The sequence below is a fragment of the Taurulus bubalis genome (genome assembly GCF_910589615.1).
Source record: "Taurulus bubalis genome assembly, chromosome: 11".
Taxonomy (NCBI): domain Eukaryota; kingdom Metazoa; phylum Chordata; class Actinopteri; order Perciformes; family Cottidae; genus Taurulus; species Taurulus bubalis.
Genome location: NC_136599.1, coordinates 17,163,895 through 17,190,603, shown reverse-complemented (window position 1 = coordinate 17,190,603; position 26,709 = coordinate 17,163,895). Strand labels below are relative to the sequence as shown.

General features: G+C 40.7%; 1 protein-coding gene across 1 annotated transcript in view; it reads right to left on the bottom strand.

The window, feature by feature from the left end:
• Positions 1-25,176, bottom strand: part of chl1a (cell adhesion molecule L1-like a) — a 47,886-nt gene extending 22,710 nt beyond the window's left edge. The window contains exons 1-13 of the mRNA XM_079225630.1: positions 25,052-25,176; positions 6,966-7,135; positions 6,279-6,387; positions 5,993-6,171; positions 5,739-5,861; positions 4,221-4,391; positions 3,927-3,965; positions 3,621-3,732; positions 3,337-3,518; positions 3,081-3,215; positions 2,048-2,188; positions 1,048-1,159; positions 330-493 (exon numbers count right to left, since the gene is read on the bottom strand). Coding sequence (XP_079081756.1) covers positions 330-493; positions 1,048-1,159; positions 2,048-2,188; positions 3,081-3,215; positions 3,337-3,518; positions 3,621-3,732; positions 3,927-3,965; positions 4,221-4,391; positions 5,739-5,861; positions 5,993-6,171; positions 6,279-6,387; positions 6,966-7,047 — 1,549 coding nt within the window. The 5' untranslated portion in view covers positions 7,048-7,135; positions 25,052-25,176. The remainder of the gene's footprint in view (positions 1-329; positions 494-1,047; positions 1,160-2,047; positions 2,189-3,080; positions 3,216-3,336; positions 3,519-3,620; positions 3,733-3,926; positions 3,966-4,220; positions 4,392-5,738; positions 5,862-5,992; positions 6,172-6,278; positions 6,388-6,965; positions 7,136-25,051) is intronic.
• Positions 25,177-26,709: the final 1,533 nt, after the last annotated feature.

The window sequence follows — 26,709 nt, the reverse complement described above, 5'->3', positions numbered from 1 at the left end:
AGACAATAAGCATTCATACTTTCTGTAGTAGGGTTTTAATCACTCATCACATACATTACAATAAGTAAAGCCCAGATACAGGCTAGTATACAATATGACTGAGAAGGTAAAGGCAGAAGCATGCTTTGAATCTCTTTGAGTCTTACTTCCAACAGTTTTTATTTTGTGGTTTTGCATACAAGCCAGAGCCTTCCACTGAACAATTGAACGAAAAAAATAATGTTCCTCCATCCCTAGTCTAGCAAAGCAGGTAGAAACAATTGAAAACTGTATAATTTGGGCAAACTGGCACTTGCTTTAAGAAAGCACTAATCGTGTTGCTGAGATACCTTTCACATCCAGCATAGCGGTGACAGATGACTTTCCCTCCTTGTTAGAGGCAACACACACATATTTCCCGCTGTCGTTTTTTCCGGCACTGATGATTTGCAAAGATCCGCTCAAAGAAAAAAATCGTTCCCTCTCGATGGTCACTAGAGTCTCATTTTTGGCCCTAGGAGAGAAAGTTTGGGCCAATTAGCCATGTTAATCATGCCAATTACATTTTTACAATTGTCATTTCAGGGAAATTTTAATTGACTGTAATGTACTTTTTGCCAACTACTTTTGAAACCAATTTAAATATAAAAAGAAGTATCCTAATATTCGGAGGGTCTTTGTAAAGTTAAGAGTGTTTTTTCATGACTGTCTGAGATCCTATTTTCCTTTAGTAGAACTGGTGCAGAGCTGCAGTGATGGTTCATAGACTTAATTAGCCCAATGCCAAGAAACAGGAGAGGTAGTCTAATTAAAAAGACATAAGTGTCAACATCTATGGCCTGCAGACACCTGCAGCAGTGTTGATTAAGAGCATGAATCACTGCTGTGACACCGCACTGTAAATGCACAGAACTAACCGATACAGTGATGTAAGCTGTTACATTAGAAAACATACTACACTGAATGAATGTGTGAAGTTCTTTTGTCTGAACACACACGTTAATGTAGTAATGTCGCCACTGATGGATGTCCCCAAGACTAATATACCTGTTCCTAATAATCACTTACCAGGAGATGGTGGGTGGTGGAGAGCTGAAAACACTACAGTTCATGATGATGTCTCCTCCTACTACTACAGCATACTCTTGGAAGTCCCTTGTCAGTATTCGCGGAGCCATATCTAAGAGGGAGAGGAGACTTCAGCTGCTCAAATGTCAAGTTATTGCAGACGAGAATGTATTCCCACGCAAGAAATAGAGACAAAAGAGCAGATGACTGAAAACGCAGATATAATTCAGATGCAGGCATCACACCTCTTGGAACACTTCAAGAGATATAAGATGTGTTAAAGGCCAAGTGCTGAAGTGAGAAAACCTCATTCAAAATCCCATTGACATGAGTGTTGCATGGTCATGGCTATGTCAAATATGCCGGTCGAGCTGAAACAATATATCAATTCAAGTCAATAAAACAGAAAATTAATTGGCAACAATTTTGATACTTTTTTTTGCAAGAATCCAAACAAGCAATCTAAATATATAACCTTGGACTCTGGGAAATTGTGATGGGTCTTTTCTTTTTAACACTTTCTCACATTTTATAGCACAAAAATAACATAAATTAAATCAGGAAAACAATGAAATTGGCTATAGTATCAGCAGGAGAGAGCTGGGTTGAACACTATATTACTTTAACACAGCAGCGAAACTGCTGCTGGATATCATGGCTATGGAAGGAACAATCATCGATCACCTAAAGATGTGCGCTCACCTCCATTCACTTCTCTCTATGCTGCTTATAGGCCGATGTAAACCTCCATTTGACATTGGCTTCTACTTCTTCAAAAGGCGACTCACATCTACTGTACTACAACATTTCTAAAGGTGAATGGGTGAATGAGAGGCAAATTGTAAAGTACCACACCAAAACCACCTCTAAAAAGGTAACGGTGAAATGCTATTGAGCCAACAACACATAATTTGCCACAGGCAGGAGAACCTGATAAAGTAGCCCTTGTGTTTCCGTCCTCGCCGGCTGTGCAAGGTTTACGTCTTGCTGTAACACTCACTCATGACCATGATGTTAATGTTGGCCAGGACACTGCCATGTCTGTTGGAGGCTTCACACTGGTAGACGGCACTGTCCTCTGCTCTGGCGTTGTGGAGGACCACGGTGTCATCAAGCACACGCTTGCTGCTCCCCGGGTCGTCTGACAGCAACACACACACAAAAAACAAGTCACCAGAGTTGTTTTACAAGCACAACCAGCATGGCTTGTTTAACACTGATGTCAATGTTTGGAAGTTAAAGAAATATGATACACATTAGAGATGAAACAATTAATTGCAAAATCAGTTAATTCATCAAGATAATTGGAAACGATTTTAATAATAATAAAAATAAGTCCTTTTTTTCAACAAAAACAATAAACATTCTCTAGCCAGTTTTGTTTTCATGCTCTTTGATAGGAAAGTGTGATGATCATTTTATTACTTTTCTGACTGACCAGGTATACATTATTTATGAGAGGAAATAAGCATATATGCATATACAATACGGTAAATATAAGATGATGGTAAATCTTCTTATAAATCTTGGACAGAAAACTTTTGTAGAAATGTATTCATTTTAAAATGATAAAAATAAAATGCATTTAAATCACCTATGCACATAAAAAAGAATCATATGAATACATGCAAAAGTCTGAAACATTTACGGTATGGACTACAACACTCCTGCACGATTGTGTTGCATTCGTTGCTAAGAAAATACCTGCTAATAATTAAAATGAATAATTCTTACGCATACATGTTATAACATTTGTTTCCACATGTCTTACATGTACTTATCATCAGTAAAGAAAAGACAATTACTTTTTCTGGTACCAGTGTATTCAGGTTAAATTGTGAAAATGTGCAGAACATTCCCTGTCAAGGAATCCAGTCTGTCCCATGAGCTTTGAAGGACACTTGTCAGAACCGCTGCTTGTCAGCTTTCCGTTGTGTGGTTGAAGTTGTGGAGTGGTGTAGCTGCTTGCTGCACTGTCCTCCTGCCCTTTGTCAAAGATGCATGAAACCACAGCTAGAATTATCCCCACTCACCGATGAACAATTCTCCATTCCTCCTCCATGTTATGTCTGGCGATGGTTTTCCACTGACCGAGCACTTGATCTGAACATCAGTCCCAATCACGGTCAGCTGGCTTTGAGGAGGCTCTTTCTCCCACTTTGGCAGGTCTGAGGGACGTTAAAAAAACCCATGTTGGTTTGACAAAAAATAAATAAACAAAAAAAAACTGCCATTCCGGAGTCAACTGCTCTCTCTTTGAAGCAAAAACAAATACATGTTAGCTCCTACCTTCCACTATTACATCAAAGTAGTGGACAGCCTCTCCAGCAGAGTTTTGGGCTTTACACATGTATTTCCCACCATCCGACTCATCTACAGAAGATATGGACAACAGCTTTCCAAAGTTGATATATCGTGTCCGAAGAGGCAGCTTTTCTCCCATTTTCATCCATTCTATCGTGGGCGTGGGACTACGACATGAAACAGCACGTTATGAAGCGCAATCGCAGATAAATATGACAACATATTATTTATATGTAGAGATAATGTGATGATACAGCATGTATACATACTATCCATGTGGTATACACTCAAGCTGCAGATTCTCTCCCATCAACAGCACTTTCTCTGTCTGAACACCAGAGGGCAGCAGCAGGCCAGGTATTCTCACTGGGGGGGCTTTAGCTGTGTTGAACAGAGAGCACAGCCTTCCTCGGTCAGATGTATAACTTTAATCAAGGGTTAGATAATCAACACACAAGTGTACAGTCAATCTGCTACCAGCAGCTTTCTGCAACATGACAACCAACTCTGCTGCCTGTTCCCATGAGATGCATTTTGATTTACAATGCGATTGCTTTGATGTGTGAATCACTCACTGGAATTGCCGCCGTCAGCAGACTCATTGCCAGGTTTCACTAGAAGAAAAACAAAACACTGTGAGAAGGATACTGATCGTGGTAGTGATTATTCCTCTTCGCCGACATTTATTGCTCAATCCAGCGTCATAACAGTTTCCTTGAGCAAGAACGTGACAAGGCAAGCCCTGCTTCTTGGTATGCGATGGAGGATGTTAATAACAACATTTTCTTTTTACTTCTCAGAGATCTCTACTTGATATCATGATAAGCAAGCAAGTGGTTAAGGCCACACAGACTACTTTGTAGACCTACAGCTAGTGACCACGACAGCCATGGCGGATTTCTGGACGATGGTGCGTATTTTGGAGAAGGCAGCAACGCAACAGTAGTCCGCTCGACTGTCATTCTGTAAGGCATTAGAGAAGTACAGGTTGCCATCAGTGCCCGTGGAAACCCTTGCATCCTGCTCAATGTGCTGGAGACCTGGAAAAGAGCATATTTATATCAATAATATTTCATCAATGTAAACAGTGTCTGTTTTTAAGAAACCACAAAATTGGACAGAACTTCTTAGATACATCCATCAGGTGCACCAGAGGGTAATGAGTGAAAGTACAAACTATTTTTCAATAACCTAACAATGAGACTCAGGTTTCATGATAGCAGATTGGAGTACACGTACACTAGATGTTAATGGCAATGCCCTGAAGGGTTTCCTTGTGTAGAGCCAGTGAACTCATAAGTGCACCGTGACAGCATATTTGGTTTACATAGAGCCATTATTCAAGTCACGGGTCAGTGGCGCTCTGTGTCACTCCTTGGTTAGCCCATTCACAGTACTTAACAGTTTCCTTTAAAACATCGCCTTCAGTCATCGTTTGTTTAGTCAATGTGCAAGGCAAAAATGTTTGGTTCTGATTTATATTACATGGCACTAATACGAGGTGAACGATATTTTTCATGTGGACTGCATGCAGAGAACACAATGTTCTGCTGCAAGCGAAGATGCGCATCATCTTTTTCTTTGAGATGTTCTAGTTTTTTAGACATCAAAGTATCTTGTATAATGTGCGATTTTTTGGCATTGTTGTGACAATCCCTGGAAATATAAATGTGTGAAACTAAGACAACATTTTTAAACATCATTTAAAACTAGAATTGTGAGGAAACTGTGTTTTCCTTCAGCCTGCTCCATGCCTCTAGGCCACATCCACCTCAACACCTTAAAGTCTGTTTTTCTCTCTGACATCACTCAGGTTTGTCGGAGGCGGTTGAGGAGCTCTCAGGGGGTTTGGATAGAAAACTCAGCCCCTATTGACAAAGCTGTTCACACAGAACTGAGGTGACTTTTTTACACAGTAAATTACTTTTCTTTGGCAGTGGTGGGAAGAAACTTGTGGGCCTCAAGTGTGTACTTTTCCTTGACTGTCCTTCTTATTGTCACTGCTAACTTCCCTGATGGCCAGTGAAGGGGAAGGACAGCCTCTTCCAAAGCACATGGTGTCACCTGCTTCTCATTTTCATCCGAGAGAAACGTCAGGAACACACAACGCTATCTACACTATCCCACGCGAGAACCCTGCACTTGCACAATGACACGGACCTGATCCCGATGACGACTGCAGTGGTGGGCGAGTGTTTTCCACCTCTACCCCTGCACCATCAACGTAACTAAAGTAAAACACAACTGAAAGTGAAGAAGGGGCTTGAAGAGTCTTTAGAAATTGATGAAGACCTATATTTGAAGAGTATTGGCTGTTTTCTGGGGGGAGTTAATCAGCCAACTAGCTAATCCACCAATTAAATTACAAGCATAAACAGTTGGCTTACCAATAGACATCCAGTAGATCTGACGTGGGGCCACGCCTTCTGGAGGGTTACACTCCAGGGTGATTGGCTCTCCCTCCTTAACAACAATGGGGAAATGAAACTCCTTTGGAAACTTGGGGACACCTAATAAAAAAAAAAAAAGAAAAACCTTATGAAGAAAACTTGCAAAGAAAAACTGCTTATATGGTGACTCTGAAAAGCAGAAATCAGTAATTGCATGTAATAGATTAATTTCTTATGTAAAGGTTACTCACTTGGAACTCTCAGTTCGATCTCCTCCGTCATGGCAGTTCCCAGCTTGTTGGAAGCGTAGCATCGGTATTTACCCCGAAACGTGACAAGGTGCTTCTTGTGAAGCATGAAGGTGCCATCTCTGTGGTCTGTCCTGATGTAAGGAGGAACAAAGTCTTCGCCATCTTTTGTCCATCTGTATCTGTCAGAGCACAATATACAGCAGGTTTCCATCAATCAATTAAATAGTCAGAATGTTATGTGCTTTGCCACAGTTCATCTTCAGCTATAAATGTGTGTTTCACTTACTCTGGTGGTGGGTTGCCCCTGGCTTCACACCTGATAGTAATGGTGTTGTCAAGAGGGAGGGCAATAATGGGACCAGATGTGCGAGTTATTATGGTTGGAGGCTGCTCCACTGTAATACGAAGACACATAAAAGTGTTGAATGTTAAAATTGGTGACAACGTTTCTGTTACAAGATCACACTGCAACAAAATGTAATACAACTGTTTTGGATTTGCCTTTGCTGTTTCCTATTCTTCCCTACTACCTTATATGATGATGAGAAGGCAAAGTTGTCTGCCAACACTATAATCTGGACAAATAAGGTGCCTGAACTAACACAGCACACACCAGCACTTGATTGCAAAGCCTTCAAAGCCCTAAACAAAGACACCTCTGCTGCAACATTTGTGACTTAAACAATTTACTCTAAGTTGTTATTTGTTAGTCGCAATTTTAAAAAGCTGCTACATTCATACTCATGCAGGGTGGACAGCGGGGGAAAAAAAATGGAACACACTTTTGACAAATGTCAAAACAGAGAGAGGGATGACATTAAATAGTACACATTAAGCAACCAGTTACATTACAAATATAAGTTCAAACAGATTTCGCTTTCCATGTCAATGAAACTTCGTAAATCAACCTTATATGGAGATTAAGTACTGAATAAGAAAGCACGATCTTAAATCGTCAACATGACACTCCTACCTTCCAGAGGGATGTTGAGGCCTGTGGCTGTGGAGGTCAAGGCCAAGAGCAGAACAAGCTGCAGGCTCCCCACCAACCTCATCTCCCTCGTTAATGGAGACGGTGGAGATCAGAGAACGTCTTGATGCAGATCAACTGGCGTCACTTGGGATTTGTAAGGCACAGAGGACCTGGAAGAGTCAGATACATATTAAAATATGGTCATATGTCGACTAATTCAATGGAAAGAGCAGCACTAAAATAAGCAGTAAAATAAGAGCCCCACAAGCGTCTGTTCCAATCAGAGATGCAGCATTGAATTAACATCGCAGAGGGAGGGTTGTTTTGTTCTAAATGTGCTGTGAATAATCACACTCAAGGTGGCATTGTTGAAAACAGGCCACTTTATAATGTGGCTGACATCAAAGTGAAAGCAAAAGAAAACCAGAATGATGTATGCATGAATACAATCTGACATCATAAAACCCTGTCAAACCCATGCACTTTGCAGTGTTTCTCTTGGATAATGCCAATTAAAATACATTACAGATTCCTTCTGTTCTGTTTTGATGGTTTTCTTGTCCAATGCCTCAGGGTAAGAATAATGTTCTTCATGATGTTTTGCAAGTAAATGTAGATTACCTAATGGGCTTTTATTGAATGGATATAAAAGGCTTGGCACAAAGAGGCAGAATGGCCACAGAGGAGTAGTAGAGAGCAATGGATTCAACAAATCTAATTAAATATCATCTTCTACTTGAATTAGAACAATCAAATTTCAACAGTTTGCACATTAAATATCTTGGATTTTTCTGTTTTCTGAAGTTCTGTATAAAGGCTAATTTAAAGAACATGTCCCTTATGTATGCAAAATGTCCCACTGGGCTCACTATTTAGCTTTAGTTGTCCCTCATTGTTGTGATGTCAGCGCACAAGACAGCACAACACTTGTCTAGGAGATTACCCTTTGAACTGTAGAGCCTGGCTAGTGGCATCGCATGGCATGCTTACAGTAAACCCGACTGGCACAAAGCTGCTGTCTTCTACAATCGCTAGATCCAAGATGGCAGACTCTAAATTGGTCTAAACCCGTCCGTATTTCACGGCTTAGTTCTCACAGTGCTGAGACTGTGGCGGCAGCACTGGCAATGCCAAATGGGTTCACCCTCTAACTAATCCTGCTATCAGGAGAATGAAGACGGGGAGCCCCGGCAGTCATACAGTACGCTGCTTAACAATGACTGAGTGCTACTCAGGGTTCTTCTCAGGACGCAAAGCTGCATGCGTTGTCCCTTCTTAGTCAGAAAGGTTAATGTCGTAATTGTTCTAGACTAGATGCAGGACTAAGCTGCTTGAATTTAGAATCAATTAAACAAATTGAGAGATTGTGACAATAAGGAGTATTATTTGCAATGAGGACTTTTTGTGATTATCCTCCACCGGATTGAATGGTGAACAAAGCTGGTTGGATGTTTGTTCCAGTGGAGTAAACATACATTCTTATGTTGTAATAAAGCTGTAAGCCCCTCTCATTCTCAATGAACACAAAGACACACACACACATGCAGATACAACCTTGCATTAGAGACCACCGACACCACTTTTGTACATTCATGAGTAGTGACGGTGTTGTGATTTCAATCACAGACAAGAAACCAGTCCTTGTTAGAGAGGAGGCACACAGTCCCTCAGAGATATGGGACCATTCATCCAGATTTGTGTTGATCCTGGCAACAACCAAACAGGCAACTTTCATTCATGTGCAGCAAATCCACTGCCTGATGCACGCCCAAGCCAGCCACCTTGTAGGTGAGGCAGATTACTACGTGTTGTATGCACGTGGAGATCTGCAAACCTGTCACTTTAATGATAACTCAACCGAGCTGACAAGAGTTCATTTAAAGGGCAAAATCTTCAGAGCGTGAAATGGGGTGGTGTCCCTATGTAAACAGACAACAAAGCGTTTGTTTTGGGAGTCGAGAGATCTATTACCTGAACACATGGCAGATCACAGCCACAAATCCGCAGGGATTGTGTTTCCTAAGCCAACAGTTGGCCAGGGCCCTAAGAGGGTGACTACTACATGACTCGGCCTAATCCTTGCCAACACACATACACTAACCCATCCCTTTCTTTACACTCAAAATAAGTTCAGCCCCTCTCAGACAAACCAGCACCCCTACGAACTGAATCAATGTAAAGACTGCAAAGTTATGCAGACATGTTCTGCACACATGTTTTTCTACTCAAATACATAGACAGTAAACACTGAAAGGGACTAATGACAGCATACGTTTCAAGTAACCAATACTTACTAGCTTTTGAGTCATTCTACTTCTTAAATCCACCTCTAGCAGAGGCCCAAGGCTGCTGCACTACAAGTCCATAAAAGAAGTACAACACAGGACCATCAAGGGATCATTCCAACAACTCTCTCTGAACCAACATCTCTGACATGTCCTTCCTCCTCAACCACACGTTGTTCCTCTCAGCACAGACACACCTCCCTGCCCGCCCCTCCACTCATGCGGCTAAAGGAGCGACAGGAGACTCACTCAAGTGACATATGTCACACGAAAGCCTCTCACTTTGCAAAGAGACTCTCTAAGCTGGTGACAATGACTGGGGCAAAGCCTGCACTGCAGGGCTACTCAGTGAGCATTAAAGAATGGGCGGAGAGGAAGTCCATGCATCTCTCTCTCTCCCTCTCTCTCCCCCTCTATCCCCCTCTCTCTCCCTCTCTCTCCTTCTCTCTCCTTCTCTCCCTCTCTCTCTCTCCCTCTCTCTCTCTCTCTCTCTCTCTCTCTCTCTCTCTCTCTCTCTCTCTCTCTCTCTCCCTCTCCCCCTCCCTCTCTCCCCCTCCCCCTCTCTCCCTCTCTCTCCCTCTCTCTCTGGATCCCTCCATCCTGCCTTACAAACTATGCACGCCCATTTACACCAGGCTCCGTCTTAATGGTTTTAATGCAATGTGTCTCCATTGAAAAGAGAAGGGAGTCATCTTCTCTCAGAGGACCGGAGCTTTTGTGTACTTTCCCTGCAGTGCTCTGGGGTATTGATAGATGGAGGCATGGGAGAACATGCCTGAAACAGACAGAGTTGTTGACAGCAGGCCACTAGGATTTTAAAGATTTTTCTCTTCATTTCCATGTTCTATCTTTATGCAGGCACAGTTTTTTATCCGGAGATATGTACAGAAAGTATTTAGTTTAATGTGTATTTCTCCTGAAGCTATTCAAACAACATACACATTCCTTGTATGGATGTTGTCCATCTGCAATTCTCTCAATAGGCACAAAATAAATTCCAAGTAGTAAGGCAGGGATTTGCAGTACAGGTGGCTCGACAAACACCGTTCTGAGGTGTAAATTGATTTTCAGATCTGCAGTGTATTTTGGAATGATGGAGATTGCATCAACAACATCATTTTCTGAGCCTAATGGAGACACAATGACCGTGTCAAAAGGGTAAGCAATGCTCACACTGTAATCCAACTTGCAGTTTACATTCAAAACCCAGTACATTAAAGACTGAATTTAGGCAAGATCTCTGCATGATGAAGTATTCATGAAGAATGGCAACTAGCGTTTCAATGAAAGCTTTGGTGAGCAGTTCCGGAGAGAAAACAATCTTAACTGCATTTATCCTGCTCGATAAAGAAACTAGAGGTGTCTTACAAAATTGTGTTTAACTATTTGATCCAAAAAAATGATATTAAGTAGGAAGCTATACTTTTTCTACTGTTCTACTTTGTTTCAGGCTTGCCTTCAATTTACTAAAGTCATCGTCAGTGCAGAATGGCTGGACGTAATTACGCAGTCAATTTAAGACAGTCGTCATCACGTCAAATGGACCTTTTCCATGTTTAAGAGAGCACGGCTTGTGTAAACATAGAGAAACAACCCCAAGGGACAAAGCCTAGTAGACTTGCATTTTCACTCAAAGCTTGAGCTGCTGTGTAGACAAAGCAGCATGTGCACAAGAGATTAATGTAAATAGTTGTAGCATGGTCAAACATACATTGTCTGGTAGAAGTAAATATACACAGAGTCACTTGGCTGTATTAATGTGGGAAAAAGTGAAAGCCAAAAGGAAAGGGGACCGAAAATACAACACAGCAGATACATAAGAAATATTTTATGACAACATATATGGGTTTTAAGAGCTGATTAGTTATTTGGGTGAAAATTAATCTGCATTATATTTTGATAATCGACTGATCTTTTAATATAATTTTAAACTGAATATTTTAAGGTTTGGTCGGACAAAACTAAACATTTGAAAATGTCACCTTGAATTCTAAAAAATTGGAAAGGTGAATTTTTGGTATTTTATGTCACTTTGTAGACCACACAATAATAATGTGACAAAGTTTTATATTGATTTTTGGGGACTCTTGTCCTTATAGCACATATATGTTCTGTGCTGATAGAACATGCATTAAAGTATACACAAAGTACATATATTAACATATTTTAGATTAAAAATCTCAAAGTTCATGACTCACAGCTTAGTGTTGACAACTCGGAACTCACACAAGGATCTAAACAAAAGAGAGTGAACAGGACTTTGGCAATTGTTGTGAGGGTCTCTAATCATGACCGGTTTCATTGTGCTTGTTAAAGTACCATGAATATTAAAACAAACCAACGATGGCATCATTTGTGAATTCCGACTTCACGTCTCCATCGACATCTCAATCCCCTGTGGTGACTAACTGAAAAGGTTGCCCGCCCGGAGCCTTTGTCATGACGCATTTCCTCCCCAAACACATAATTACTAGTCTTTTGTTTCTGTCTTTATGCGAAACTCACAGATACATTGCTATTCCAAAATACCTTCCAAAACGAACTCAAGAAATGTTTGGCATATTACAAAATAAGATGACTAGGTGTGTGCGTGCGTGTGCGTGTGTGTGTGTGTGTGTAATGAGTATAATCAACGAGAGAACGGAAGGTGACCAGGACACACAAGTATGTGCTGTAAATGTATTACAACAGCAGCTGAGGTTGTGACCCTTTCAGAATTCTATGACATTCTCAACATACGACTGCAGACACAGGAAACATCATGACAAGCTTTGCTGTCAACGCAGACAATAGCATCAATGATGAATGGGTTATGTTTCAGACATCCATACAAATCAGCTGGGACTGACAGAGAGAAAGACAGCCTTCAGACACATTTTATACATTAACTACTACTAGAGTGCTTTGGCAAAGGGAGGAACAAAAATGTCCGTGATTACTTTGGTTAAGCAAAGTACACAACTTTAAATGAATGGGTTGGGCTACTTGCGCTCTCATTCTCAAAATTTAAGATGTTGAATAAATGTGATGGTGAAGAATGTGTAATTCAGCAAATTCACTGGCTGCCTCAGGAAACCTCTCATGCATGCATTCACACTGCTGAGCTATGCAGCGAAAACTATTACGTTGATTTATGGCAGAGCAAAAACCACATGCAAAAGAATAGTGGTTTAGAGGAACATGTTTGTGAATGTGTGCTTTGTGGCTACTTTCTGTGTGTATTACTGGTACATCTTTGCTATGTGAGTGACACAAATCTTTAGTTCTCTGTAGATCTGGAGGCAAATACCATCTTAGCTTATTATCTAGGCTGCTTTGACAATAACATATGATCGCCCTGCTTAACTGTAGATGACAGATTTCACACTTACTGTCATCATATTTGCACACACAGATTTAAACAAAAGCTGCATTGAACTAGCACCAACAGGCAAATTCCTGTAGTGCTATTCATATCTATATGATTGGATATTTGTTTGTGTTCGATACAGTAGCCTCTAGTACTCATTAAGGACAATAATCAATTCCTTAACTTTTGTTTCAATCAACGAGGGGAAAAAAAACGACATAGTCAGTGAAATACCAACTGAGCTTGACAGCCGATAGCAAAAAAGGATCCAACCAAAAAACACAGCCCAGTGTTGACAACTCTTCTCTCATGAAAGCTCCAAAAGTTGCTAAATCTTACAAGAGCGTCACAAAGTCGGCAACACTGACAGCCCGTCCCTCCAGGCCGTCCCTCCAAAGCCACGATCTCAAAATTATCATTATGAACGTAAAGCAAAAACATGACTGTTGTTGTTATTCACAGCTGTAAAGATAGGAGCTTGTGGCAGACTCCGCCGATGAGCAATGAGCGCACAGAAAGAATACCCGGCAGATAGGTAGGCAGGCAGCTCGTCCAATCATTTTATTTCAGCAAATTAAATGACTGTCAGGATGTAACGATACTTTCAACAAAAATGTTTTTTAAGAAGATTACCAACCCTGCCTTTAAGCTTGTTAAGGTCTTACCATAAGTCCCCTTACCTCTGAATCCAACGTGTCTTTGTCATTACTTAATGGTGCAGTATCGTGTCTTCGTTTCAGTCCACCGAGCAACCCAGTAATCATGCAAGCCTGGAATTTACGCAAACAACTCTGTGACACACATCAAACACATCCACATCAAACCTGTGCTTCCAGTATTGTGTTCAGAGTCGGAGCGCTACACGTTTTCTTTGTATTCAAGCAAAACAGGTTGAGGGCAAAAGCGTGTTGTCGCTCATATTCTACCGTAATACCCGCAACAACAAAGACATTGCAACGCATGTTGCACTTGATCTCCTATAACTTTCTATTTCATACTCCACTGGCAGGTGGAAAACCTAAAAAAACCTAAAACACACACACACACACATACTGGTTGGAACTCTTTGCCTGTGATCAAGAGATTTGGTGTAAAAATGTAAACACCACATTGGTTTTTGAGGTCATCGAAGCATGCTAATTCAGCTCTCACCACGTACGTACGTCAGAAAGGTGGTTTTGTTTCTTCATCTTTTAATGTAACTGTTACTTTTTGCAGTGTGGGAGTTTGTTGAGGTGTGCCGCTCATGTAAGTGCCACTAAACTTTGTTTTGTTTCTTCGTCGCCTCTATAAACAGGAGCCAGTCTGGCACGCAAGCAGTTGACACGCTACTAAATTCCTTATACAAAAACCCAGACCATCAGATTAGGTATTTCCTGAACAACAACTCTTTTTCTTAACGCTTTTTGGGGGAAAAATACATCCCACTCACAGAAACGATAGAGGAATAATAATGAATTATTACAAAAGCAGCATTTCCATAAAAGAAAAAAATATTTCTGTTGAGTGCCACAAGCTAGGAAACAACATTAATCACTATAGAAACACGTCCCTTGCAGGAGTGAAGAGTGGCATTCAGGAGCTTAATCAGTTTTCCATAGCTAGCAGTGCAGGGATAGACAGTGCGGAGACAAACAGTCACACTCAGCTTCCCCCTTTCAAACACGGAGGCCTCAAGAAGACCTCTTCACACCTTCCTTCACCCTCACACAATGTGCATCACTGTTGCAGAGCGACAGATAAGGGAGCAGTGCTGTGCTCTATGGCCTGAACTAAGCTAGTAATTAGTTTATGGGATAATCTTGGAGGCCTAAAGTGGTATTTAGCTGTGTTGGTGAAGTCACTTTTAAGAAGTCCAAAAAACAAGATATGAGATTTTGCTTGAAACTTGCGTAGGTCCAATCCTCTAGTATTTTGGTCAAAAATTCAGTTTGACTTCAAACATAAAACATATTATGGGATTACATCTGATTTTTTTTGTGTGAAGCCACGTTATTGTCAATCAGTTGTCAAAATGGGTTTCAGTCTTTTGTTTTGAATTGTGGCGGTGTGGGGAGATTATTTTCTGTTTACATGCACACAAAAGGACTATGTCTTGAATTTCTTTCTTCGTCTTTAAACAATGATTTATGTGTGCTTGGTTGCTCAGAGCAGAGAACCTATTAATACAGTGCTGGCTCATTGTGTGTGTCTATTTATGTGCAGGATTAGCTCCAATGGCACGAGACACTAGACAAGAGAATTCAGTTTTTAAACACAATGCATTCCTCCTAGAGAACTTGAAATGTGGGGGAACGTGTGAACATGTTGTTTTAAGTTATTTATCTTTTTTGTTTAATGGATCAAGTGGGTTGGGATGTATGTACGTTTCTTATGTAGAGCGCTTGTGTGAGCGTACATACATGGGCGTAGTTATAGTTGAAAGTATGGATGCAAGACTAGTGACAGACAATGGGAGGCACGGCAGGATATTTTTCATTTCAATAACCCCTGAGAGTGCCATTTCCTTCAACACTTCAACCATGACCAATAATGCTGCTCTTTCACTATAAATCTGTTTACAAATTACAATATATATGACATCGTTTCCCACACTTTGAGAGAAAGATTAAGAGGCTAGATATATAAAGAACCTTGTGCGATTGTAAACAATGTATCATAAACACATTGGTTGTATAGATATAAATGGTGATGACAAGGCAAAAAAGGCACACCCACAAAGCATAGTGAAGGAGACAGGTCGGGTGGGTTGCTGACGTCGCTGCAGATCCCTGACACACGGAGGACAGTCTGCCCAGTTGTTAAGGTGGGGTGTCCAGAGCTCAAATGAGAAAATGGTGGTGAAGTGGAAATTGCAATTTTTTATCCAAATACCAACAACAAGAAATTTTAGTTTAAATGTTTATGTCCATTGAGCTGCTGAACCCCCCAAAGTCTGGCAATGGGGGGTTTTAGCAGCTCAATTGCTCCAATCCTTAGGCGCCTTAAATATATAAAGACTTTCTTATGCATCATTCAAATATGCCCACTGCTCTCCAGCTATTGGTTTTGCAATAGCAATATATAACAATCAACAGCACATATCTACCCAATACAAATGATTGTGTCCATACATAATGGCTGTACATTTTCTGTCTGTATGAGACAAAGGACAGTGAATACACCTGTTGACACATTTAACTCCTCTAGTCTCACTATTTCTCTGGAAAGAAAGAGCCGACAACAACAGCCACCCAAGGAGCTTCAGAGACGTCAAAGAGCTTTGTTGTAAATAAAAATGACATTTTGTGACGTTTAGAAATAACAGCTGTTTTTGCAATCCCGGGGATTATCCTTCATCTCCAAAGGGCTCATACACAGAATGCAATGGAGCCTCACCTCAAGGTGAGACCTGTCTGGTCTTGTCGCACACAAACATAATTGTGAACCGTCTCCCACATGTTCTCTCCCAACCTTCCTTTAAAAACCCCAAAACATTGTTTGTGGATGTCATTACTCAAGATTTAGCTCGACTAAAAAGAAAAGGGCGATTTTCTTGTCACTTTTACGAAAACACATTTGGGTCTTGCACCTGCAGCTTAGATTCCTCTCAAACAAGACATAAAAGGAAGAGGAGTAATATTTCTACCTTAACATCTGTTTGTCTGAGCCAAGGCTCCAATCCCATAAATGTGTGTGATATTAAGAGGTATCATGCATAATCTGTGAAGATTAATGAGGCAATAATGATACACCATCAAATGCATGATAGCATCCTACAAAAAATTACAAAACTGAAATAGCGTGAGCGGTTAATTGTTGAAATGCTCGACACTAACCGTGTGCTTGTCGAAGAATAACAAGAAGCAAAGGCAATGTATCTGGCTTGGTATCCGCTGCATTTAAAGATTTAACACACTTGTGAGAAACTCATCAGAAGTGAATTACTTATCTGCCAACTCATGGCGCATTGGCAATCAATAAATTATTAAGCATCTGCTGCAACATGTCAAACGACTAGACTCACGAGGCACCTCACCAAGACCAGCCAAGCCCTAGCCCCAGGAAATAACCTACTCAAAATAAATCAGGAATAGCGCCTCAGCCATAAGTCTTATGCAGACTTCTGGTCTCCTTTGATAGATTAGAGGCTAAGGAATACGAGTTATATTGTAAGAAAACCTATTTATATTACCATTTCAAAGTAAATGAAGATGTTCCTGCTCTTTTAGTCTATAATCTAAATTTCACCATTATAACCTATGGATAATGGAATGTCTTCTACTACCCTTTACTACAACTGTAACTTTGATAAATATAAACTAAAATACAATATGTATGATACTATTTATAAAGATATACTCAGGACATGTCTTATTACTTTTTACATGACGTGTAGCCGAGTTTCAAATAACATAAATCTCCCCCCAAATTTAAATAGTGCTAAATAGGAGATATATTGATCAATATGTATACGACTGAAGAACTTTGTGCTATGACAGATTAATGGAGTATTCAAGGGCAAGCAGTGAACTGAGTTCCCATCATAGATCTAGTTGGACAAAGATGGCTGCTGACTCCTTCCTGAGAATTGCTGTGACGTCCTGTTGGCCCAGGCTCCGCTATAAAAACATAACTAAAATCTTTGGTAAAAATAACATACGCCATGATGAAATACTTTGGCAAGAACGTGTTGTAAACTGATAAGAAAACCATCCAAGATCTTTTGAACAGATTGAGCGGTTATACTTATGACATTTATATTTGTATGACTTTATTGTTAAAATACATAATAAGACATACGTTGGACCACATTTACTTGGTTTGCAGATTAGGAAAAGCTGAAGCCCCCATGTTTTCAAACAGTACAACATTCGTATCTTCTACAAATAGACCATCTTCCATTGAGACTTTTTGTCACGGCGCCACAGGGGTGGACAAGGTACCAGGTCTATGGGGCTTCATAGGCGAAAGCTATTCGTTAAACAGCTTTACATGTGAAGCAAACTCTGACAAAGGCTCACAAAACATAACCAAGAAAACAACCATTTCTGAAATTGAAATGTAATAAAGAAAAAAGACTTAGATTATCTCAAATAAGTGAGTAGAGTAAACTAATAACACAATCATGGTAATTATAAAGTAAGAGTGACTGATGGTGGATAAAATATGCTACTATTACAGCACTAAAGGCAGCTGGGGCTTTTATGTACCGTTTCTGGAAACTGACATAAATGTTCTATTTCAGCCGGTTTTAAACTAGTTGGCTCTTAATCTGTGACATCAATACTATGGCTTGGAGCCAATGGCATTTGAGGACACTCATCAGATTGGTCGGTCTAAATTACTCTTGGAACAGGATACATAGTATTGTACCTTGCATCACCCTGAGTGGCACATGGGTACCCCTGTGAAAGTGTTAGGGCCGTGCTTCATTAGCATTTCTGGAACACCATGAATGAAAGCGTTTGTTCTGGTCTGCGCATCCAATTGAAAGGGTCCATTAAAGAGTGTTTTAGGGGTTTTGCTGTGTTGAGTCGGAAGTTCAGGAGCTGGTGTACACAGGAAGGTGCCAGAGCAGAGGAAAAATACTCAGAGGGACATGGTGGCCTCGATCAATCCATATGCAGATAATGCACTGTTTGACATCTTTCAGTGTGTGAACAGGTGGGCCACATAAGTGACGACGTCAATCAGGTTAATAAATGTTTCAATATAGACACTGAATTTGTTGGCAGGTTGTAGTTAAACTCATGGTGGCTGATCTAACAATCAGAGGCAAGTATCAACTGAAACCTATTTACTGTAATTCAGAGGTTGCAACATCCCCCGTGGCAACTCTGCTGACTAACAATTAACAAATGCCTCATATTCTCACGCAAAAGGTACTGCCAGGAGAAAGAAGGGCGTTCAGAGAACACCTGCAGCACAAAGTCCTTTGACTACTAAGTGTGCGAAACCGTCACACTGGATGACCATTTTATAAAAGCAAGAGCTCACTTATCTCACGATTATATGAGATATCCGCTTTGCGCCAGGCCAAACAATGCCCTTTAGCTGTGATAAAACACGACATACCACATCCTGCCGTGAGCTACTGCTTCAGTGGATCATGGTTAAGTTACTAAGGAGGGCACGGAAGTATGTTGCTGTGGCTACCTGGGGTTTACCATACCGTAAACACAGATTAATGATGGCGTTCAACCGTTTTGCCAGGATTAGGTTCACAATGTTCTCAAATACAATGTAAACAGACCCCTACAAACCAATCACAAGCCATTTTGTAAACTATTTTGCACCTTGTTCTGTAGATTCCTTCCACAAGAAAGTCAGAAAAATATTTATCTGAGGGAGTTTTCTAATGAGGGAAATTTCAGAAAAGCAAGGAGATGCATGCTGATTTGTCTGAACTTCGGTGAGACCTGATGCAGGATGATGCAGAGTCATAGCAACACCTGCTTTCAAGCTGGAACTGCATACAAGAGTCTTGTGTCGGATTACTGTGAGCAAGGTTATGACCCAGCGCATGCATGAAAGTAAGAGAACGAGAGAAAGACAATAACACACAGAAAACGAGAGGGGGGAGGCCGAATTTTGGGGGTGACGTCTATGGCACAGGGGAGAAAAATCCATGGGAATTTGTCTCATTAGCATATGAAAAATTCCAGCAGCAGGAAAAGACCGACATTCATTTCAGAGCCCGTTGTTAGGAACACCAGCAGCGGATGAGCAAAATCATTGGGCTGAGGGCAAAGGTCCAAGTTCTCCCATGGTGCGCTAGAAAAGTAGAATTTAGGATTTCAGGGGCCTGGGGAAAATATGATAAAATAAAACAACATATTACCATGGCACACTGTAGCACGTACAAGACTTGCACAACATGCTCACCATAAGGGTGAAACTCTGAGCATAAGAAAGGCTGCTGGTTCTAATGGTTATTTAAAAAAGATAATATTTTTCAACTTGGGTTAATTAAATGCATCACTACACTTTCTGCTCTTTAGTTTTAGAATGGTAGAAGAAAAACATGTCAAACATTTACCTCTTAAATGAGAAGATGTTATCCTTTTCTTTGATATACATATTTTTTTGATTGTTGATTGGTTGAACACTGATGACAATTATTCATTTTTACTTAGATGCTGCTATGTTAAATGCAGGACATTTACTTTCAGTATGTCATTGTAGAACTTTCACTTAGATAAGGATAAATACTCCTTCCAGAACTTTTCACTTTATAAGTTACTGAAAATCAAGGAATACACTGGAAATGGTACATGGGAAAAACAAAACAAAAAAAAGAACATCAGTAGAGTTAAAGCAGCAGCACATGTATGAACATGAAAACGGTGCGTCATAGCCAAATTCTTTACTCCTGTCAAACACAGAAGACCTCTCACTGTTACGTTTCCACACGTGTGCCTGCTGTGAAGTCAGAACTGGGGTTGATTGTGAGACATGTCTAGATTTTGAACAAGCCTATCTAAAGTTGCTCCCTCTCTACAGGTTCCCGGACCAAAACAAAGCAAAGTTTGCAGTGATCCACTCAAATCTGCAGGAGGTGACCACACACAGAGAGGATGTTACTTCATAGTCTGGCAACTGGGACGCGCCGTCGCTGCCAACAAGAAAATGCTCTGTGTGTGTCACAACTGTTTTTCCGTATCTCAAAGTGAGCGTTTGTCTTGAAAGAGGGATCTTAACAGCGAGGGCACTGTTTAAAAGCAAGCGTCCATATGAATGCCGTGAAGAGCATGTCAAGTGCCAGCAAACCATGTTCCTCACTCGCTAGGAGGAATGCAGCCTATTGTCAATTGAACTTGTACAAAAGCTCCTGAAAGTGCAGCACGGGGGGTAGAGGGAGGCGGAGGACAGATATATACGTGCCCACCCTCAGAGCCAGATCATCCTGCTCCTCTTGTGCTCGTTGGAGAAACTTCTGTTGCTCCAATTCAGACAGGGTGCAAAGTTATTTGTGCCCCCTGTGTGAGGCGTTGATTTCACCAAACAGTTGTCGGCTGGAGCGGTCATGACCTTTGCCCTGGGTTGTTAGGAACTGCAAGAGCTGCGTGGCAGACAGCCAGACACCATGGAAACAGGACTGGCGGTATCTATGCTGGAAATATTTAGTGGGAATTTTAAAGACTTTTCCTCGGGATACAAGCGTAATCCCTCGACGGGTGAAAGTTTGATGCTAACAAATCTGCCAACAAATGTGAAAAGGCCGACAGGATCGACAGTCTGAAGACACAATCAGTTTCTGACAGTGACCCCTCTATTTTAAACCGCGGTGTTAATGGCGGTTGAGTTCCTGTGTCAGTGACTCCTGTAAATATTTCACAAGCATTCCAAATGTGGACTGGCCGTCCTCGGAGGAGAGCGATAAATCCCCTCACCAAATACACACATCAGTGCTCTCCACCCGTTTAGTTTCTCTTTCATGGTCGTCTTCCCAACAAGCCAACACAGCGCGTCATTAAACCATCCAGTCCAATGCTGCATGTCCTATTATGGCACAGAAGCAGGGTAACTACACAAACTAATACTCACAGCAGGAAAGGCCATGGGAACGAGACAGCAGAGCCACCTGCCACTCTTTATCACACGTAAAAATCTCCCTTTAGATACTTTTTGGGGATTTGTATCGGGAGCTGGTTGATGATGGATGGTGGTCCAGAAGATTGGACATACTACGAAAATACGAAGTTCAGCAAATATTAGTTTCAACATTAATTAAACATTCAAAGATCCAGTATGACAGTGTGTTTCTGTCATTCTCAAGTACACACACAGGCTGCTAAATGTATTCATGTATGCAGTATTCTCAGATTATCTTCTTAAACAGTTCATCCACTGGAATGCTTTCTCCGAGGCTATTGATATGTAAAATGTGTGATTATTGTGCTTCTCTAGCACAATAGCAAACACAATGATTTTTCTTCTTTCCAATTCATTCTTTGCTTCAGAAATATGGGATTTTTTTTCAGGCTTGAAACCTACTTTAAAGCAGTCTTTGCATTTTGTTTCCCACAGACAATTTTGTTGAATTGATTATAGTCATGATGAATGATTAAAAAGAGTGAAATCGCAGTCGCATTCAGAATATGTTAATTTCCACTTAGTTGTTGTTTCTACTGCAATTATAGAGCTTTGCACATTGAACAATTTTGCATCTTACGGTTGTTTAACGACTTTCATATTTTGCAGGAAGGAGAGGCTTTGAATTGCTTTGTACTAAATGATTGTCGTGTGTTTGCCTTCCTTCCTATACTTTCTAATTAAGGGAATCCCCAACTGTGTCTCCTTCGTCAATAAAGTTCCAACTCAGATCAATTCCTAGTGGCACTCAGAATTACACGCACACACATCTAACCATCTGAAATCCCTCTGGAAGGATATTTGCAACCGAGACGGTTTATTTTACATTTGATTATTTGGTTATGCTATATTCTTTCATGTAGCGGCTGCATGTTGATAGCACATAAATACAAGTGACTGGCGTGGAGTTTTTACTTTTCCCAGCGCGTCACTGATTAAGTGGCTGAGAAACTCGCCCCCCGCATGGTAAGGCTCTTACATGGCACTAGCTGCTCCTAATGGATAACAATGAGCTGCTCACATGCTGACAGCAGCTAAATATACTCTGTTCTGTCACCACACATTGGACTGCATTTCAAATCCATTCAATGCATTATACAATAACAGGATGTTTTATAAATATGCTACATATAAAATAATCATACAGTAATAATATATTAATTCCACCAAATTCAAAGTTTTGGAAGGGTTTTTGTCAGTTTAGCCCTTCAGTGAAACCAGGGTTATACAGTCTAACTGCAGCACTGAATGAATAGCACTCCTCTGACAGGATGAAATTATACAATTACAGATGTTGCTGAGAGGCAATTATCTCTCCTTGTTTCCCTGGAAGTCAGAGTAGAGAGGTGGAGACAGCATGCCTGGCATGTGGCAACACATGTTGGACATACCAGGGTGACTGTGTGTACAACCTCTGGAAAAGCAGTAGGAGGTGATTTACAGCGTGGGACACTTTTACAATAATGTTCTCTCATTGTTGCCCCCGATGAGCCATTTGCCTCGGGAAGTTTTGATTTCCATTTCACGGTGTCAAAGCATTATGACAGTTCCAGCGCAAATCCCCTGTCAGTTTGCATTCAATTGCTTGCTTCGTGAGAAGTGCACTCAGACAAACCACTCACCATCTGACATTTAGAATTTATCATCCTCTCTCTGCCCTGAAACCAGAAAATGCCGGTGAGCCGTGGATTTGAAAGGTTCAATTCGTATTTGAAGAGAGCCCTTTAGTCAAAACAACCAGCATGATACAGTGTTTCTTAAAGAGAGAGAAGAAAAGCTTTACATCTTCACACTGCAGAAAGCAGAGACAGAAATGTGTGTTTAAGTGGACTGTTTGATCTGACTAGCTGCAATGATCAAAAGAAAATTGAAAATGTACAGCTTATTTTGCAAAAATGCCACATATTTACTGGTTCCCGTTTATCAAATGTGAAGATTTGATGCCTTTCTTTCTCAGAAATGATTGGATATTTTTGGAATATTGGACATGTTAATACATGTATTTACATTGAGAGAAACTGTGATGGGTATTTTTTACTGTTTTCTGACAGTTTACAGACAAAATGTGTGATTGCATACAGGGTTACAAATAACAAATTTCCATTATTGGTTCATCTGCTTTTCTTGATCAATCGGTCAATAAACTTAGTGAAATAGTGAAAAAAAAGAGAGAATAAAAGTATCTATCACTCTGAAACTGAAACCATTAATCATCTGATTACTTTTCTATCAATCAATTCACTCAATTAATCAGAAAACCATTTCATCACTAGAAATTAGCCTGCTTATCAATATATATATTTATACATATTTTATATTAATATAAATGAAAAATCTGCAGCTATGTTGCTATGATAGATAGAGTTAGTATGTTTTAAAAGGCTTAAGTTTAAAGGTAATCTCAAGGTGCAGCTGAGGCTAATGGGAATGAAGTTATTAGTTTTAAAAGGTATCTTCTAATGAAGTGGAGACTGTTTGTGTGTTTGTGGCACCACATGACCGACCTGCCCCCCTGAGTCAGGGTCACCTAAGACTACATGACCCTGAACATGAGAAGAGGAGAGAATGTGAGCGCGATAACACTAGGCTGAATTAACACATATCTGAATGATTTTCAAAGTTTGAATTAAAAGCTGACCCGTTTCTCATGCTACAACTTGCTGTACTGTACATTCATTTACTGAAAGCTTGGCCCCCGAACATCACCACAGGGAGCAAGGAACCCAGGATTCCCCAATTACCACATTTCAGTCAAGTCGGGTCGCACAAAGAGAGGGACTTGACCCATTCCGCTATGACAAAGCTGCCGAGGCTTGAATGGGCCGGCTTCACAGGGCCGAGCGTGGCCAATGCTCTGGGCGACTCACCCGCCGCCACTCCTCTTCACTCTCTAAGTGGCCAGACAGAGGAACAGAGAGATGGGATCTGTGAACCCATCTTCATTCAGAAGGGAGTCTCACTTGTGAAAGCGGTAGAAGGCAAGTAGGTTTAACATGATGATGCACAGCAAAAATCACCAATGTTTAGGTCAATCTTTAACACTCAGAAATGCTGATTAACACTATAATTAAATCTGCTCTAAGAAATGAAGAGCCAACATCTCAACTGAAATCAGCACAACCTGCTACCAGAGTGAAAAGTGGTACAGACTGTCATGTTCCTAATTAATTGTCAGACCCCTTTTCAAACCATAGGGCACATAATTCAATAAGCTTTGACTGAGGGGGGGAAATGTGAATGATTTTGTATAACGTTGAAGATAATTTTGGTTGGGAAGCAGCAATAGTTACATTATGGTAAGTGTCGAACAATATTACGGAATTATTATAAAGCAGTGCTGTGATATGATATAAATTTTAATGTGAGAATGCGCTGCACAGTTACTAACAGGTAATGCCAGAATGAAATATAATCATTTGAATAACTTTGTCCATAACAATGCCTCATCTCCAGAGGGAGGGAGAAGCACACAGTGAAAACACTGAATCTCCAGCACAGACCAAAGATAAATAAATAAAAAGCAATCATAACTTGTTTTGTGTTTTTCTCCAATTCACTGCCATATCTTTTCCTTTGGCTCCTATAGCCTGCATCGGTACTGATTCGTTTTTGATTGTTTTGTCTCTGAGCTCCACAGGGATCAGACAGCTCACAGGTAAAGTCTCTACCTGAAACTGGCCCTGATTTACTCTGATCAACAAGAGTTTCAGCTTGCAGCGTGAAGGTTTGATGGAGTGCCGCGGCTTTTATAGTTCTGACGTTATTCTAACGTCCCAATGTATGCATCTGTGTCAACGCTGAATGTCTTTGTATGTCACACACCTGCATAAAACACCAGTAAGTTGTCTGGAAGTTAATTTAGTTGTGCAGCTTACCCAACTGAAGTGATGACAACAGGAATCTTCGTGCTTTCTCGTCTTCAGTTCCCTCATGAGAAGCACGTCGTGTCCAAAGTTTATAAGTGATGACAACTTTTAGTCCGCGACATGACAAACATCGCAACTCCTGCAGGAATACTTTGCGACACGTTGAGCGTCTTTGACGAGCGGCCAAAACTGCTCTGTCAACAACTGCACCTGACTCAAGTCTCCCCAATGTCGATTCTCTATTTTAAAAGCAACAGAGGTCAAAGGACACGAAGTGACTCTGAAGACGGTGCGCGTGGAATGACTGCTGTCATATACTATAAACAACCCACAGGCTTTGAGTCAAATATGTACGTGTGCAAAAAGTGGGGAATATTTCTTTGCGCGTGTGTATGGCGAACGTCAATCAAGGGGAAGGCGCGAGAGCGGCGTGACCACGCCCCCCAATCCACAGAGTACTTTTACCTGAGCACAACTCTACTTCTAATAGGCTATGAAGGAAACACGTGGTCAGCCTCCTCATGAAAGTCAGTTAGATTTGTTATTAGTGATTCAAAAGGTCAATCACTGCTCATTCATTCATGCCATTTGCCATTGTCGAATAACTAAAGAGGAAGAATGTCTGCTGAGTGGTCTTTCCTTCTTTCTACGCTGTCTGCACAAATGAAAAGGTGATACTAACTTTTGATTTCAATGGACAAGAGGCACTGTGCAATATGTTATCTTGCATGCACTCTTTGAAATAGTTGGTGCCAGTGTTTGTAAAGAGCGACACACCCATCTGAGTTCACTTAACGCTCCATCTGCAGCAGTCATATCAGCTCTATGAGTGACCAAACACAATCAACACCCACCAAGAAGGAAAATGTGTTGTGTATTTTACAGTCAGTTGAAACGTTCTGACATCCGAAGTGTTTGTTCACGTGTTTGAAGGAATGTGAAGTGCAGGATTGTGGAGAGAGAGCACTCACAGACTTAGCATATTGCTTGAACATGTGGAACGAGCAACATGTTCAGATGCTCATAGCTATAATTATAAAACTCTCCAGATAATATTCAACAGCAGCTTGTGTATGGAAGCTAAGACCAGTCTCAGAATCTGAATATTAATATTAACTGAATTCTGTTCTGTTCTATAGTACACTGAATCACTCTTGGATTTTTGGTATATTAACTTGAGTTAAATTAAATTGTGATTTTTATTTATACATTGTATAGATGATTTATTGATTAATCAAGAATATATCAAACCAAGAATATAACTGTCAGATCAATCACTATTGAAGATAATTATGTACAGTAATGCAGGCCTATCTCTGGCCTTTAATTAACTAAGATCAGAAAACGTTAACAGTGAGAAGGCACTAAAAAGAGAATTTCTAATCTTATTCACACAAGTTAACTTCACTGATACAGAATAATCTTCACCCTCTTCACCCAGGACTGCTCGTCCATCTATTCCTCCAACACAATAGTAATGTTCGCCGACGACACCACAGTGGTGGGACTCATCTCCAACACCCAGAGACTCACTACAGACAGGAGGTCCAACATCTGGCTGAGTGGTGCTTGGACAACAACCTGGTCCTGAACACCACCAAGACCAAGGAAGTCAGGACTTCAGGAGATCCAAGAAGACCACACCCTCTCCACTCTACATAAGTGGG